At 41.0% G+C, this 17735-nt stretch overlaps 1 protein-coding gene across 3 annotated transcripts; it reads left to right on the top strand.

The window, feature by feature from the left end:
• Positions 1-913: 913 nt before the first annotated feature.
• Positions 914-16458, top strand: SSRP1 (structure specific recognition protein 1). 3 transcript variants are annotated; one of them, XM_087920695.1, is made up of 17 exons: positions 914-1166; positions 1867-2116; positions 4866-5051; positions 6120-6225; positions 6888-7078; positions 7212-7442; positions 7957-8060; positions 8424-8552; positions 9222-9443; positions 9825-9897; positions 10499-10640; positions 10741-10786; positions 12058-12178; positions 13332-13502; positions 14717-14808; positions 14908-15082; positions 15919-16458. In XM_087920695.1, exons 2-17 carry the CDS (start codon positions 2063-2065, stop codon positions 15985-15987), a joined length of 2112 nt encoding a protein of 703 aa, XP_087776821.1. In that variant the 5' UTR covers positions 914-1166; positions 1867-2062; the 3' UTR covers positions 15988-16458. The 3 variants fall into 3 exon arrangements, with proteins under 3 accessions (XP_087776821.1, XP_026575499.1, XP_087776822.1); XM_026719714.2 differs by having other exon boundaries at positions 1161-1242; XM_087920696.1 differs by having other exon boundaries at positions 1161-1293.
• The last annotated feature ends 1277 nt before the right edge of the window (positions 16459-17735 follow it).

Below are 17735 nucleotides of genomic sequence, written 5' to 3'. Positions count from 1 at the left end.
AGTGAAGCGTGCAAACCAGCGTTTGTGTTGATGAGGAGAGCACATCTTTCTCCTGTCCTGGCCACTTTTTACAGAGGCACGACTGAGAACATTTTAACAAACTGGATCACTGTTTGTTTTGATATAGCAGTGCCTCAGATAGAAAGTCCATACAGAGAATGGTAAGGACAGTTGAGAAGTTTATAGGAAGCTTGCTTCCTGTTATTCAGGATACTGCTATGTGCTTAGAGCTCGAAGCATTTTGTTAGAGACCCCACACACCCACTTCATGATCTATTTCTGTTGTTCCCCTCTGGATTCTGTAACAGATTTGTTCCCTATGCTTCCCGTCTTGTAAACTCCTAGGATTCTTTTTCTGCCGTGTATATTCTAAATAGACTGTGATGTTTCTCTATGCCATATAGATATGCATAATGGTTATCCTTTGAGAGCTGAATGCAACGAAAATTCATTTTAATGTATGCTGATTAGTGTACAATACATTTAAAGTGTTCTATTCTACTCTTCTGTTCTATTCCCTGCTTTATTTTCTTAAGCTTTTTAATTTCTTCAGCTATTTCTTATTTCTTTTCTACACACTTGTGTAATGTTGCTTGATCTGACAAAGAACAGCTTGATGCCTTACACATTCATTTTTGCAATATTACTTACTTGCCTGTTAACTTTCTTTAGGCAAAATTTTGTTTCAGTAGCCCACAGCCTTCAGACAAATCATCTTTCCAACTTTCCGAGCCAGAGAAAGCAGGAAAATGCTTTCATTTAAGAATGGTTTTGAGCTAAGGACGGGAGGCTGCGGTCCTTGCCATAAAATGAGAGGAGAAAGGCAAAGTAACTTTTCCCCACAGTGCCTCTAGAAAATCGCGACGCCTCCCAACTACCAACCCCTCAAATCGTAGGAAAGCAAAGATTTAACGCTCCGCCCCCGCCTCCCCGCCCCTGAAATCCTACCCCAGTTTGGGGCGCTTTTAATTAAACCCGACCGCGCTCCGAAAACTTTGGCCACAGAGACGTACAGGGCTAGAGTGGCATCGTTCTGCTTTCATAGAGAAACGTGGCGTAGAAGAGCCGTCATTTTCGATCGGAAGCGTAGCATCGCAGGAAGAAACGCCCGCCCGAAGCCTCGCCGGAGCGACGGTCGGTCTGTAGCTTCGGGAGGCGGAAGTGAGGTTGGTTTCCGGTGGCGAGTAGAAGGGGGTTGCCTGGGTCTCGTGTTGCGCGGGCGGGAAACCGGGCGAGGGAAGGGTGAGCGATGCGGGGCTTTGGGCCGGGAATCGCGGAGGCTGTAACACGGGTGTGCATGAAACCGATGGCCGGTGTTGTGGTGGTGGAGGCGGGCTTTGTTATCTACGTCTCTGCGCTCCGTAGAGCAGCGACCTCTGACATCCGGTTCTCCCTAGTGGCCCCTGTCCACTGTGTTGGGAGGCGGGGTGGGGGGTGGGGGGCAGGGGAACTAGCATTCCCAAGTGGGGCAAAAGCGCTGCACGTAGCTCCGAATAAAGTGACTCACTTCTGAACTGGCCAGGGGCGGTAAGGCTGGTCAATTTGGGCTCCCACTGGGACAACTTAGTAAAGATCCCACGTTGACTTTTTTTATTTTTTTGAAATTGGGATATTGTTATTAAGATCTGGTTCTACACCAGGGGTCTTCAAACGTGACAGCTTTAAGACTTGTGGACTTCAATTCCCAGAATTCCTCCTCCAGTCATGTTAGCTCAGGAATTCTGGGAATTGAAGTCCACAAGTCTTAAACTTGCCAAGTTTGAAGACCTTTGTTCCACAGGAAGAGAGTGCCCAGTTTGCGATGGTAGAGGGAAACTTGTTTTTATTTTGGAAGTAAACGCTTGTGTGTCTCTATCTACTTTCCAGATTTCGGGGGGTGGGGAAGAAGAGATCCGGTGTTCTTGGTTTCTTGGGGCTTCCTTTGCTTCTCTCGTGGTAGAATATGCCAGTCACTAAGACTCCTGCTTGATGTCCTGTGGGGTTCCTGGCAAAACATCTTCCAAACAGGATACTTTAGGGATCTCATACCAGCCCCTGCCATAGTGGGCAGGGAGCTGTCAACATGGCAGATACATTGGAGTTCAATGAAATATACCAAGAAGTGAAGGGATCTATGGTGAGTGGATTTAGTAAACATTTCTGAATAGATAGATCTGGATGATTTGGAGTTGGGGCATGGAAACTGGGTTAAATGAGACACATTTATATGTCTGGATAAAGATTAGGTTTGGAGATAACATACCATTTTCTGTAAGAACAGACCTCGCCTCTCAAGAATTCTGATTTAGGCATTGTGAAATCCATGATGCTACAATAGCTTAATTACTAAAATTTATCTTGAAATTGCTGATGGTAATCACATTTATCTTAAAATCTTTTTAATTGTTTAACGTTGCTAGTGCCTAGCTGGCTAGCGGAATGGTATTTCTGGATATTATCATTGTAAAAATGCACAGGAAACCAATTTAAGTTAGCTTATCTTAATTTAAAATTAAATAGCCCAAACTTCTAAAAAATCCTGAATGATTTCTGTTATAGTACAGGTAGTCCTAGACTTAAAACAGTTCATTTAGAGACCATTTTAAGCTACAACAGCACTGAAAAAGTGTCTTATGACCATTTTCCACACATACACTGGGAATTTTGACCTATTTTATGACCTTTCTTGACAGTCGTTAAGTGAATCACTGCAGTTTTAAGTTAGTAACATGGTTGTGATTGTTGCAGCATCCTGATGCATAATCAGAATCCAGGTGCTTGGCAGCCTGACTCATATTTATGACGGTTGCAGTGTTCCAGGGTCACATGATCATCTTGCAATCTTCTGACAAGGAACGTCAATGAGGAAACCAGTTTCACTTACCAACTATGTTACTAACTTAATAACTGCAGTGAATCACTTAACAACTGTAACAAGAAAGGTTGTAAAATGGAGCAAAACACACTTAAATGTCTCACTTAGCAACAGACATTTTGGACTCAGTTGTGGTTATAAGTTAAGGACTGCCTGTATTCTGTATCTCAGTGCTACTGTTTTGGTATTAGCTTAATTTCTAGGAATAGTTCTCTCTTCCTGAGTATGTTAATGTTGATTTTTAATTCTAATAAATTTGTGACACTTGTCATTGATAATATATGTTCTCCATTTCGTTGAAACAGTTTAAAAACTGTTATTTTTTTATGTACATGAAAGGAAGGCTACCTATAAAGTTACAACTTTAAATTGTATGATGTATGGGGGAGAGTTCTAATTGAATAAACATACTATTGATATGTATAATATCTTGAAAAAAAAATAGTAGTATAGACATAATGAAGGTGCCCCGGATACCAAATAGGAACAATTGTCATGTTTTATTGCTACATTCCTTTTTTGAACAATGGTACACTGTATTAGGTCTGGAAGAACATTTATTTTGGTCTGCAAAAACATTTACATATTCTAACTGACAAGAAAGCCATTGTCTGTAGCCTAGATGTCGATTCTCAGGTTTCTAAGTGATGAAATCCTTTTTTTTTTAAAAGAATAAAGTCCATCCTCCAAGACAATTTCCTTTATTTAGGAAAGCATCAAATTGGCAAAGTCCATGGTAATTCCAGATCTGACACAACCCAGAATTACCCCACAATATTAAAAGTTAGAAACAACCCCCAAAAGTCATATTCTCTAATAGAAGTAATTCAACGTTGCTTGATGTCATAAATCTCCACCTCAAGGGGCCTAAGCATGGAGAGCACGTTTTCCCACGGGAAGAAGAATCACCTAGCCAAAACAACTCTATCTCCACTCCTCCGCCCTTAGGAATGTGGCAAGTCTGAAACCCTTCTCCCCGCCCCCCACCCCCCATGACTGCCACAGAGAAAGTAAGAAAAAGAATATATACTAAGCCTAACTAAAATGGTTACACATATATCAATTTCGGGCTTGACATCAATGGTATTGAATTCTTCATGGCCAATCTAAGTGGGATCTAGCATACATGTAGTCTCAATTTTATGACCACATTTGAACTCCAAATTTCTGTTGCTAAGCGAGAACATTGTAAATGAATTTTGTTTCATTTTATGACCTTTCTTGCCATAGTTATTAAGTGAATCACTGCAGTTTTAAGTTAGTAAGATGGCTGTTAAGTGAATCTGGATTCCCCGTTGACTGCTTATCAAAAGGTTGCAGAAGGTGATCACATGACCCTGCAACCATCATAAATATGAGCCAGTTGCCAAGCATCTGAATTTTGATCATGTGACCATGGGGAATGTTGCAATGGTCTTGTGAAAAACAGTCATAAGTCTCTTTTTTCAGTCTTGTAATTTCAAATGGTCATTAAATGAGTGGTCCTAGGTCAAGGAATACCCGTATATTAAAAATGTAGTCTGATGCGTCTTCATTATTTGGGCATAATGTTAGAAGAAATTTCTATAACTTGATTGATTGATAAATTATGTGGTATTAAATTAATTGAGTCCAGGTCTTTCAGTGGTGTACTCATCATCACTGTAACTGAATCCATCCACTTTGCTGCTGGTTGTCCTCTTCCCTCTTCACCTTTCTCAGCATTATCTCCTTCTCCAGAAAAATTAGTTTTTTGCATTATGTGTGCATATTCCTTCAATTGCTTATCTATATGGATGTATATGCTTACTGCCAATGATTCTAAATTTCAAAGAGGATCTTAGAGGCTCTTGAAAGAATGAAGTTACTTAGGGATAAGTTTTATTTTTTAATTTAGATGAGAAAATAGTCTATTCCTCCTTTAAACAGAAATCTGTTTTTCCTTTGTGCAAAAAGGTTAGGTACCATCCTTTGCCTTCAGCTATTGCCATTCACTATTGTTTTCTTACTGACATTTTCTGTTCTGCACTAGAATGATGGCCGTCTGCGACTGAACCGTCAAGGTGTGATTTTTAAGAACAGCAAAACTGGGAAAGTTGACAACATCCAGGCCTCAGAATTGGCAGAGGGTGTCTGGAGGCGAGTAGCGTTGGGACATGGCCTCAAGCTGCTTACTAAAAGTGGCCATGTCTACAAGTATGATGGGTTCAGAGAGACGGTAAGACCCTTTTGATGCAGGTTTGTTTTTGAACAAGATGCGTTAGAGAAGAATGCAGAGCTTTAATCAGACAGGCAGCTGAAGATAGGTTGTTTTAAAATCTACTAGAGCAGGGTTGTCAAACTCAGTGCCTGCAAACCAGATTCAGCCCACGGGAAGATTAAATCCAGCCCGTGGGGCTGGCCTGGGAATATCAAAGGACCGGCCTGCAGTGTCTCTGCTGGCAAAAATGCGCCAGAAAACGGGGGACGTGCAGCCCGTTTTTGACCTCCACGGCCTGCAGCAGCACTTTGCTGCCCAAAATGCCTCATTTTGGCCAGTAAAGTGCTGAAGGAGGCATCTGTGCCATCTCCCCCCGCTCCCCGCCCACCCCTGCCGGTCCGCAGACGAGAACTATAATGCTGATCCGGCTTTTAAAGAAATCCAGTTTGATACCCCTGTACTAGAGTGTTCACTGTAGCAAGAGATTTTGCAGTTAGATATCTAATCTGATTACATCAGTTGTTTTTCAACCTTGGATCTTATAATGCTGTTTTTAATATGAATGGCATTTGTAGCAGCAATGCTTGTTTCCTATTTAACTATAGATTCTTGTTTCAGCTGGTGGCAGCACCTAGCTAACCTTGGCTAGCTAAACAGAGTTGGCCCTATTTTATAATTGGATGTGGGAGACAACCAAGAGATTCTGAAAAAACCCAGAAAGAAAGAAAGAATGGCAAATCACTTTTCTATTAAGCCTGGGAAATTTCATAGTTATATCTATGCGAGTTGCCAATAGCCCAGTTTAAATCAAAGAGAGTGTAGTTTTGTTTTTGTTGGGGTTTTTTGCATTTGTTGTAGGAAGTGCTAGTGATAAAATACACGGATTTTTTAAATTCTTTTTTTTAAATGGCTGAACACCCACATAACGTTTCTTAATATTATAGTTTAGGGCTTATACTGTAAGTATGATTTCATACCTGGGGTATAATGTAAATTTCTGTAATGTAAACAAAGGGACTAGATTAAAATTACTGTTGTACATGTCTTTAGCTTGCCGGTGTGTACATTGACTGTTTTTATTCTTAGGAGTTCGACAAACTTTCAGATTTCTTCAAAACACACTTTCATTTAGATCTTGCTGAGAAAGATCTATGTGTAAAGGGCTGGAACTGGGGGACAGTCAAATTTGGAGGTGAGTTTTACACTATACCTCCATGGAAATTGGTAGTTGGAAACAATGCAAGGAGACATAGCTAATTGAAAATGATAGATGGGTTTGTTGTAGTTTTCTGGGGAAGGGATTGGTTGTTGGCTGTGAGGTAGTAGTTGAACTTATATATAGGACTAAGTAATGTTAAACAAACAACAATTGGCTTCAGTTTTCATCCTGTATTATGCTCAAACCTGTAGACCAGGACAATTGATTTTCAGTCTTTTTTGATGCAGCAGCTGCCCCAAACTTACAATCCTTGGTGCTAACTACTTGAGACATTGTTTTTGAGACAAATTATGCTGTAAAATACGCTTTTAAAAAGAAAAATTACCACTCCCCATTTCTCCCTCCAACAAAACTGTAGGTGAATACTGGCTATTTCAGTTCAGATAATGTCCAATCCATTTTGTATCATTTTCCTGCTTGTTGGAACCTTGCTGTTCCACATTAAATGTGGTTCCCAAGAGTCGAAAAGTTGCCCATCCCTTCTATATAAACCTCAGTATGCAGATCCCCAAGCATTTTGCGGTTAAGCAGTTAAAACCAAAGCCGATGTCCTAAGCGCATTATGGGCTTAGCAGGATGTGGGAAATAAAGTAATGTCCTTTGGTTGGGGGTAAAAACTTTTTTCTTTTTGCAAGGGCAACTTCTCTCTTTTGATATTGGGGAGCAACCAGTTTTTGAAATCCCACTCAGTAACGTGTCCCAGTGCACCACTGGAAAGAATGAGGTGACCCTGGAGTTCCATCAGAATGACGATGCTGAGGTGTCCCTCATGGAGGTCCGCTTCTATGTGCCACCCACTCAGGAGGATGGTGTAGACCCCGTGGAGGTAGGTTGAACATGAATGGGAGGTGGCAGAGTGGAGGAAGGAACATTTTTTTCATGAATCAATCAATCAAACGCTTATTGTCAACGAACAACACGTGAACAATGAAATTGAAAAACTCTCCTTGCTGTTGCAGGCATTTGCCCAGAATGTGTTATCAAAGGCAGATGTCATCCAGGCTACTGGAGATGCTATCTGTATCTTCCGAGAGCTGCAGTGCTTGACTCCTCGTGGGCGCTATGATATCCGTATCTATCCTACCTTCCTGCACCTCCATGGCAAAACATTTGATTACAAGATCCCATATACCACGGTTCTGCGGCTTTTCTTGCTTCCCCATAAAGATCAGCGCCAAATGTTTTTTGTGGTGAGGAATTTTGAAATCATTGTCAAAATACTTCTTGTGAGAAGTAATTGCTGTGATTGCTTCTCGGAATAGGTTTCATTCAAAAAAGCCTTTGATGTTTTGTGAGCGAAACTAACTGCTTAAATTACATATATCTAATTTAAATCCAAAAGTAAGATTATTTGTCCTTTACATCCCTTTTTTGGTGAAAGGAAGAATCCAGAAATAGCCTCTTTCTTCTAGATTTCAGTTTCTAATTATTCCAGGTGGATGTCCATCTTCTTGGTTATGGAAATAAAAGGAACTTACCTATTTTTAGTATAATATTTGTCTGATGGCACTTGCATCTCTTTTATATTTTGGGGCAATAGTAGGAGTGGAAGGAGAGGCAGCTTTTTCCTCAGTTTCTATATTATTCTCTTATCATGCTGGGAGACTGTCCCTACTGCATGTTTAATGCACTTGGCCCATAGCTAAATGGCTTTTTTGATCTGGCATTCATATATATATTTACTGCTGTCTCTGTTTGTTCCAGATCAGCTTAGACCCTCCTATAAAGCAAGGCCAAACTCGCTATCACTTCCTTATTCTACTGTTCTCAAAGGATGAGGATATCTCCTTGACCCTCAACATGAATGAGTAAGTACTCTTATATGATCAAGATTCATACCCCTCAGGAAGCCATGGTTGCTTTGGCCTTGGTTGTTAAGTAGGTCGCAATGGCTGGATTCACAGATTGTTTAAGCAACCTGGCAGTCTGTGTATTTGGTCTTGCATTTGTTCATAAGGGATGTACACATATGTAAGATAATTGTGAAAACGGGCTATATATATAAAACATCGTTTATGTGGTAGCAACATAGTCAGCTGTTTTAGAATGGGGCATGTCTGCATCTATTCTCTGTTACTGGTCTCAACTCCGAGGCTCACCTGATAGTTCAATGTTCTAATATTGCATGGGAAGTCTTTCTCTGTCTTGACTGGCATTTTCTCTACTTAAAGGGATGAAGTTGAGAAGCGCTTTGAAGGACGGCTCACCAAAAACATGTCTGGGTCTCTGTATGAGATGGTCAGTCGTGTCATGAAAGCCCTCGTGAACCGCAAGATAACTGTACCAGGCAACTTTCAGGGGTAAGGAATGCAGATTTTAGGAACAAATGAACTGTGAGTAATCCGCTTTCCGTGTTCCGAAGGGGAGTGACAAGGGAGGCATTAAGATCTGAGTGATAGGTATAATGAATAACAGTAATAACTACAGGTTATTGATTGTTGATAGGTAGTCCTTGGCTTGTGATTGAGCACAAACTTTCAGTTGCTAAGCAAAGTGAATTTTGCCCCATTTTACAACTTTTCTTGACACAGTTGTCAAATGAATCACTGCCAGTTGTTAAGTTAGTAACACAGTTGTTACTAACTGGTTTCCCCATTGACTTTGCTTGTCAGAGGATCACAAATGGGGATCACGTGATCCTGGGATACTGCAATCATCATAAATATGACTTGGTTGCCAAACATCTGAATTTTTATCATGTGTCCAAGGAGATGTTGCAATCATTGTGTAAAAAATGGTCATAAGTCACTTTTTTCAGTGCGGGCGTAATTTTGAGTGGTCACTACATGAACTACATAGACTACCTCTATTGTGTACTTCTTCCTCTTTAATTAGTAAGGTTAAGCCAAATGGTGATAAACTAAGGATGCTTGGGCTCCCAAGTTTGATAATCTGTCTCGGTATTTTTTTAATAAATGCCTTCATCTGGCTCAACAACATTTATATTGATGTTTCTTTTCCTTTGCTAGACATTCTGGAGCCCAGTGCATCACGTGTTCCTACAAGGCTAGTTCGGGCCTCTTATATCCTTTGGAACGTGGCTTCATCTATGTGCACAAGCCACCTGTTCACATCCGCTTTGATGAGATTGCTTTTGTCAACTTTGCTCGTGGGACCACAACAACACGTTCCTTTGACTTTGAGATAGAAACCAAGCAAGGGACACAGTATACTTTCAGCAGCATAGAGAGGTAAGTGAGAGCAAATCCAGCAGCGCTATTGACGGATGCCCCCCGCCCATCTCAGTTGCTGCTTTGTAATGTATAGGCTGTCTCCCATTTCAGAGGATACTAGCAGAACCTTTGTGATTCAAAAATTCCGTTTGTATTGCTTGCCTGCTACTGTGACCCATGATTTCAAATGTTTTGTTTTTCATTTGATCTTCATCTTTCTTGATCCTTTTCCTCCCCCTCCACCACTACTACCACCACCCTTCTCTCCCTGCCCTCAGTTCCCTGCCTTAGCAACAAAAAATAGTACTGCTCCTGTTTGATCGGTTTCTGCCCTGGGCAGGTGAATATTGGTCCTATGCTAAGTCCTACAGACATACCTGTGATTTCTATTCCCCACAGAGAAGAATATGGAAAACTCTTTGACTTTGTGAATGCCAAGAAATTGAACATCAAGAATCGGGGACTTAAGGAGGTACTTGTTTCAGGGGGTGGGCTAGAGAGAGCAAGGAAAGGCAATTGCTATCTAGTCCTGTTCCTGATCTGCTTGGGGTGGGATGGGGGTTTCTCTTTCTCTCCAGAGCTTTCTTCCTTCTCAATTTCTGTTCTCTCCTTGTAGAAGAAAAAGGTCTGTGCGATTATCCCCTCCTCTTCCTCCTCTTGGTTCAGGTCTCCTCTGCATGGCTGTGGTGAACATTTCTAATCACCATAGTATAACCTTGCATGAACCACAAGGATGGGGCAGTAGCCTGCTTTGCTCCAGGAGTGGCTTCTATCTAATCAGTTGTTAAAAGTCACCAGCATGATCCCTCCCTTTCCCTGGGGAGGGAGAGGGTGTTTTAGCAGATTCTGGGAAGCAGCATGTAATTGGTTGTTGAGGCATCTGCGAAATTTGTGGTACCGGAAACTTTCTCTCTGCAGTTTGTGTGCCTAGGAGCATGGTGGGATGGAGGGATTCTACAGGTGTAGAATCTCTGCATGCTTTAGGTGTCAATACGACTGAAGAATTTTTATCTGCTTGCGGCAAGTGAAACCCTTGCGCTCGTATCCATGGAACCCATTGTGTGTGTTACCAGGGCATGAAGAACGTGACCTACGACGAATATGATGGTTCTGATGAAGACTCCCATGATGCCTACTTGGAGCGGATGAAAGAGGAGGGCAAGATTCGTGAGGAACATGCGAATGACAGCAGTGAAGACTCCGGAGAGGAGACGGGTGAGCTTTCTTTCAGTGGCTGGCCTGATTTCTCCAAATTGCTTTCACTTGCAGTTGGGAGTGGAAAGGCCGTGCATTTCCTGTTTCTTTTTCTTTCCAGATGAGTCATTCAATCCGGTAGAGGAGGAGGAAGATGTGGCAGAAGAGTAAGTTTAAAAAAAGATAACTATTTAGTTAGATTCTCTTGTTTAATGTCTATGGTGTATTAATGAAATTGGGGTAGTTGTTAGCATTGTTTAATAGTAGTATCAGCGGCGTTAGATTCATATCATATTTTGAGTTATTGAATAATAGGCAGGCTACAAATCTTAAAAAATAACTATTTTTAGAAGGGCTGGTGCTGCTTTTCCTTACAATGAACATGAGGTCACTATGACCATGTTAGAACCAAAATATGCAACCTGTTGCCCTGCAAATATTATCTTTATAACCTCCGAATGTTAATTCTGAAGTCTGGGCTTTTGGAAAGTTGTAGTTCAAAGTATTTGCAAGTCTAAATTGCCTGTTTGTGTCTTAGAAAATGATTGAGATAACCTAAGAATGCAGAAACAGGAAAATCTCAAAATTAAAATATTTCCAAGAGAAAAATATTAAATATCTGTGCTAAGAAAGACTACAGAAATATAGTGAAAAATGAGAACAGTTGAGTTTGACTGTAGAAATACCATAATTTGTAAGGATTGTAGGAATAAGGTAAAACTGGAGTTTATTTAATAAATCTCCTTAGCCAACTTTCAGAACTGCAATTTTAGGGCAACCAACAGTGTAATCGTAAATTAACTTTACAGTAAAGCAACAGTGAAGAGTAATCATCTCTGCAAGATAAATTGCATTTACAACAGAGTCATATGTTATAGTAAAAGTTACATCTTCAGGAAAATCATGAGCATCAGAAATCTGGATACTTTCCTTGAAGCTGCTGGATAATTTATTGGAGGAAATGATGTCAGGAAAAACAATCTGTCTAGAATGGAGTATTTATGAGTGGTTTTGCTTGCTTATTTTGGAAGCTTTTTTCATGGGTTTTTGAAAAGAAAAAAATACTTGCAGAAATAGAAGATTAAGTCAAAAAAATCATTTTTCCTGATGATTTTTCATATAATGAAACCTATTTGTGTTTTATTAAAAAAATCTGTAATGGCTTTGTGCCCTTTGCTACTATGTATATGTGTAAGCAATAATTTGTAGCAATGTAAACTCTTAAAAAAAACTTCTAGTGCCTAATCTCTTGAAGAATTTTTTGTAAGATTTGTTTTTGACATGATTCTGTGGTGTGAAGTGTCAGGAATTGTAGATTAGATCTGGGTTTTTATTAGGGTAAGGAAATTATTCAAACTTGTGAACAGAAACTGCATACATGCACCTTTATTTCGCTGATCAATTTTGACCCACCCCTCTTGACTTTTTCTTGAGACAGGTTTGATAGCAATGCCTCTGCTAGTTCGTCTAGTAATGAAGGGGATAGTGATGAGAAGAAAAAACCTGTCAAAAAAGCCAAAATTGTTAAAGAACGGAAGCCCCGCAAGAAACAGTCTGAGGTGAAAACTGTGCTCAACTTAACATGTTTAACGGTGTCTGCCCGACAAGATAATGATTGCATTCAGTATAATTAGAAGCAATCTTGTATCCTGCTGAGTACACTCTTCTGTAGCTCAGAGATCACTGGAGACTCAATCTTGTTCAGAGTAGCTGACCTCTGACTTAATTTGAAGGGTTTGTTGGTTAGAGAACCTTCACATATGACTTAATTGAGCAACACCCCTCTGTCTCCAGACACTATCAGCAAGACTAACTAATGAAGGAAAACACTCAAATCAAAATCAGTTTCGCAAATTATATCTGAATTACAATGTAAAAAATGAATTGAGTATAGGCCTTACCTTTTTTTATGAGGAGATTAACCTTGGAAATAGATTCTCGTGAGGCTTCAGTATCATAATCAAAGTTTTAGAAGGCCTAAAGAAGTGGATTCTATGTACTGAGAAACTTCAGGATTACAGAATCAGAAGTAACCATCGAGGTCACCTAGTGCAACTGCGTCTTCAGTGCAGGATCCCCTAGATTGGGCCTGTCAAACTGGGGGCCCATGGGCCGGATACATCACGCACAGGCCACACCCACCCCGGCTCCGCAAAGGCAAAAAACATCGCGATACGTCACCATCCGGCCCATGACCTTATTGAGTTTGACACCTGTGCCCTAGAGCATGAATTAAATGGCTAAAAATGGTTTGGGGCTCCTTACAAATGTTATTTATAAATATTGCTTATATTGATTTATAAATGATATTTCTAAACGCATGTTTTGTGATTGACCACTTTCACTGACAATCAGTTTGCCAATGGAGCCTCTCTTGAGACCATTCATGATAGATACTGAAAATTCCCAGCACATTCAGTAAAGTGTCTCAGTAAAGTTTGCCCTCCCATGGTTGTAGGAAGGCTGTCTCCATTCAGGGGTAGAAAGAGCTCAGGGAGAGTCTTGACCATGAGCCAAACACATAGCAGAGGGCTGCTGGAGTACAACCGGGAACAAGTTGGCTATCCCATTTATTTGAAAGTAAAGGCCTAAAAAGTCACACAGTTCACAAGAGAAACATGCAATACTATATCTGTAGGATAGACTGGGGAAAAGGCGTCTCTTTCTTACGTATCTTTTCTTCCGATTCTCTTCTCTTGCGCCCCTTCCTAGGGTAAAAAAGGGAAAGACCCCAATGCCCCAAAGAGGCCTCTATCTGCATATATGCTCTGGCTCAATGCTAATCGTGACAAGATCAGATCAGACAGTCCTGGCATGAGCGTCACTGATGTGTCTAAGAAAGCTGGGGAACTGTGGAAAGGAATGTCGAAAGAGAAGAAAGAGGTGAGTCAAGAGATGGTGCTGACCGGAATCCCATTTTTGGGGGTGATGACAATGAGTGGGGGGGATTTATTTTCTTTCTGAAAAAATGTGTTATAATAAATCCCAAAATACTAACTTTCTAGCGCACAGTAATCCTGTTCTTACCATTCGGCATTCCCACAGGAATACTACATTTCATATGGACTTTTGTGTGCCACTTAAGATCAAAGATACATAATTCCTTAAATTGAATGCTTGAGTTTTTAAAAATAGAACCAAAGTCTCGACGCAGTTATGAGGCACGATAGGTACTTCTGAAATTGTATGGTTGATGGGGACTTTAAAGACAATGGAAGAGAATATGCCTTGCATACAGAGCACACTAAACTCAATCCCCATTAGCAACCAGCCTGAGAGGCAAAGACTTCTGCCTACAAATCTGGGGAGTTTATATACTTAAACTCTTAGGCTAGGGTGGGGAGACCCAGTCTTACTTTCTGACCAGAAGCTCATTGGATGACTTTAGGCCAGTTGCCCTCTCATTCCAAACTGTGTCAACTCTTAAGCTGATTTGGGGAGAAATTGGAGAGGGGAAGTACTGTGTCCGCTTTCCTGAACTCCTGAATATTAAGCATGATTTAAACCAAATAAATGAATGATCTATATTGGTATTGCTGAGGATTTAGGGGTTTCCTGAACCCAGTGAGAGTCTGTGCTGGATTTAACAGAGCTGCTAAACTTTTGCGCTGTTCTGCTATTCACTAGAGGTAAACAACCATTTCAAGATCGAAATGCTTCAACTCCCTAATGCGCTGTGTCTATCTCCCCAGATACATTTGAGTGTTTAATTCGTGATAGTCCATTTCTGGTAAGATCACACTCTAGTCTGTTCCAAGATTGGAATCTTTTGCTTTGGAACATTTTGCATATCTTTACTTTCTAGGGCAGAGTAATCCTCTCCTGATCATTAGGCGTTCCCACAGGAGTACTAAATCTCTTACCAGCTTTTGAGTCTAAAACTGACCTTCAAAACCTTAGCAAATCAGCCGAAGGGGAAAACACTATTGATTTAAAGAAGTTGGGATTTTGAAGTGTAACTTTCTGTTTCCATGACATTTGGATAGGATACACTCAGGAGTTAGTAGGAATATTATATGCATTAACAGGTACTATATGTATGCATGGGGATTATGCAGTTTAAACAAGATGTGTAGAACTGGCTGTTTGGCTTGTAGGAATGGGAGCGCAAAGCAGAAGAGGCCAAGAGGGATTATGAGAAGGCCATGAAGGACTACAGTGAGGGGGGCAAAGTGGACAGTTCCAAGAGGTGAGCAGGTATATGAGAGTTGTTCCCCCGACCCCATCTCTCCTAAACCAAAAGGACTCTGCTATTGCAGAAACTTGTCTGTGTTTTGTATGTGTGCAGAGAAAAAGCCAAAAAGAAAAAGCCTGATAAATCAGGAAAAGGCAAAACAGAGAAGAAGGTAGCAACACCTGTAAAATCTGCTAGCAAGATTCCTCCTAAACAGTTAAGTGAGAGCTTCAAGAGCAAGGAATTTGTGTCCAGTGATGAAAGTTCCTCAGGCGAAGACAAGAAGGAGGTGAGTTTTAAAATACAGTGGAGGTGGATGCTGAGCCATAGTGGCACAGTGGTTAGAATGTCATATTGCAGGCTAATCCTGCTGACTGCCAGCAATTCAGTTCTCACCAGGCTCAAGGTTGACACAGCCTTCCATCCTTCCGAGGTCAGTAAAATGAGGACCCAGATTGTCGGGGGGCAATAGGCTGACTCTGTAAATAGCTTAAGAGAGGGCTGTAAAGCACTGTGAAGCAGTATATTAGCCTAAGTGATATTGCTAATGCTAATGCTAATGCTTGATGTTGACTGTAAACTTAAAAAAAAAAAAACCAGAAAAAGGCACTGCTCAATTTTATCCAGATTCTTTTTTAATGCTTGGGCTTGCTTCAGAAAAACCTACGTAAACATCCCTCTAAAAATTGTAAATTGTCACACTCAGAATTAATCCCAATTGCTTTGTTGATCTGAGACAATATATTAGGTTTGCATTTAGCCTTGAATACTTGGGTTTTATCGACTTCAGAACATTTTACTCTTTAAAGCTTCTCTCTTGCAATTTGGTGTGTGGAGTGGCCCTGTGCCTGGACTCCCCTGGGCTGAAAGCACATGTGGAATACATCACTACTTCACTTGCCTGCACACCATCAGACTGGATGAGATGATTGTCCAAACATCATCTTCCCAGTGGTCAGCATCTGTCACCATTTGCCAACCCCAATGCAAGAGTATTAAAATAGGACGAGGGGAGGGAATGCTAGCTTTTCTTTTTGGATAGGATTCTTTTAATTTAGAACCTGTAAAACATGTATCTAATCCTATTTGTCTTCCATATTCCTAACCGCACTCCTTCTCTTCCAGGACTCTGATGAGGAGGAGATAGCCAGCACGCCACCTAGCTCATCAGAATCTGCCTCTGGCTCTGATTAGCCAGGAATACTCAAGCCATCACACTGGTTCCCCTAGCCCTCCTGCAGGTGGCATGGTAGCTATACTGCCGAGGGGAGACTGACTGGACATTTTCAACCAGGCCAATAGGCTGAAGACCTGGCAAGGCATAGGGATATCTTTCTTTTTTCACTGGCCTCCTCAGCTATTTTCCCTTCCAATCCCACAGTAATTAGTCAGAGCCAATTACTGCCTTTGGAGAGAAAGGATGCCACCTAAAGAAAATTGAGAAAGCCAGCCCTCCCTTGTTTTCTGCCTCCATGTTGTTGCAGGCGCACTGTATCCTTTCAGATGGCGAACTGAATGGCATACAGCTGAAAGCTGGGACACTGTACGGTCTCCAGAGTCAAGTTCAGTTGGTATTTCTATCTTTCCCTTCCCGGTTTTTTAAAAGTTCTCTTCGCATTTCTGTTTTATCATGGCTAACTGAATTAATAAAAAATAAAATGGCTATAGATGGGGTTTGTTGTAATATAATCCAAGGTAACAGCCAGACCAATGAGCAAGTGTCTTTTCAATCTGGAGAGCTGCAAAGAGGAGAAAGGAAAAAGTAGCCAAGGGTTCCTGCAGCAGCAAATGCAGGGAAAGACTTCCCTTGCCGCCACCTCTCTTGACCTGAGCCAGTGATTACCCTGGAGGCAGTAGTGTGGCAGCTGTATCTTCCTCTGCTTTGGGCCAAGGGTCTTAACTTTACTGCCTTCCATTAGCAACAGCACTAATTGTATTTAAAGAGCCATTGTGTGCTGCTGGGACTTGGCTAATGCAAGGAACAGTCAATAGTATAGAGGTCTGGCAGTGCAGGAGGCTCCCATCAGAGGTAATGGCTTTGAGCCTCTTTGGCATTAGCACTTAGGACATTCCTGGTTTCTCCTACAAGCGCTGCTGCGTAAGGCAGGGTGGGGAGAGAGAGGCTGTTGTGCTCTGGCCTTCTAGTAAAGGCCAGAAGGGAACACAGTGCTAACAGTGTGGTTTTTTTTTTCCTTCTCTCTTAGAATTAACTGTCCATAACAACCAGTAGGAAGGCACTTACCGATATGCACAACTCTGGAAGGGTTAATGGTGGATTAGGTCTGGTCTCTGGTTGCATGATAGTGGCTCTTTAATTGATAAGGAGGTTATTCCTCAAATCTGCCCAAAGATTCATGAATACAAAAATAAAAGCAGTTGGTATTCCTGATTCAGCCCACAGAGTTCACCAGCCTCTACATTAAGGATTCTCCTGGCATAAAACAGATTCCAGCTTAATCAGTATTCTGTCCCCTGGATATGAAAGAAAAATCATTAGAGAGACATGGAAGCAGAATGGCAATGAAATCATTTATCCCAATCGGCATATTGCATTGTTACAGGATTTTCTCTTGGCTAAAATCTGAAAAGGGAAAACCAGTGCATGCTACCGGCTGTCACATCGTTAGAGAGTTGGGTCATACGTATTAGGCATTGCTTTGAATAATTTATATGTTCCAACCTGGCTGTTTAGACATTAGGAATGAATGGCTGGTTTTCCAGATTTCATTTCCCCATATTACTCTAGTTGCACGTACCAGTCTAATGCTTCTTGTGTTTTTCATTCTCATAAAATAACATTCACAATTAATATAGACCATTTTATTTTATTAATTTCCTGATGAAATGACCAGAAAGTCTTGTCATTAATAACAAACATGCTTTGAATCCTATCTGCCTGGGCAAAATAAGATGCTCCCTCTTCTATTCCTGTCTCTTTTCTA

Source organism: Pseudonaja textilis, chromosome 1, assembly GCF_049901715.1.
Source record: "Pseudonaja textilis isolate UNSWEBS1 chromosome 1, rPseTex1.2, whole genome shotgun sequence".
Lineage (NCBI taxonomy): Eukaryota > Metazoa > Chordata > Lepidosauria > Squamata > Elapidae > Pseudonaja > Pseudonaja textilis.
Note: the sequence above shows the minus strand (reverse complement) of the source record. Positions and strands in the feature narration are given on the sequence as shown.

Bases quoted from the DNA above. Each gene is read 5' to 3' on its own strand.
- SSRP1 (XM_087920695.1), top strand. From the start codon at position 2,063: ATGGCAGATACATTGGAGTTCAATGAAATATACCAAGAAGTGAAGGGA. The intron at 2,117-4,865 runs GTGAGTGGATTT...GTTCTGCACTAG, and splicing joins AAGAAGTGAAGGGATCTATG to AATGATGGCCGTCTGCGACT. The intron at 7,443-7,956 runs GTGAGGAATTTT...TGTTTGTTCCAG, and splicing joins AGCGCCAAATGTTTTTTGTG to ATCAGCTTAGACCCTCCTAT.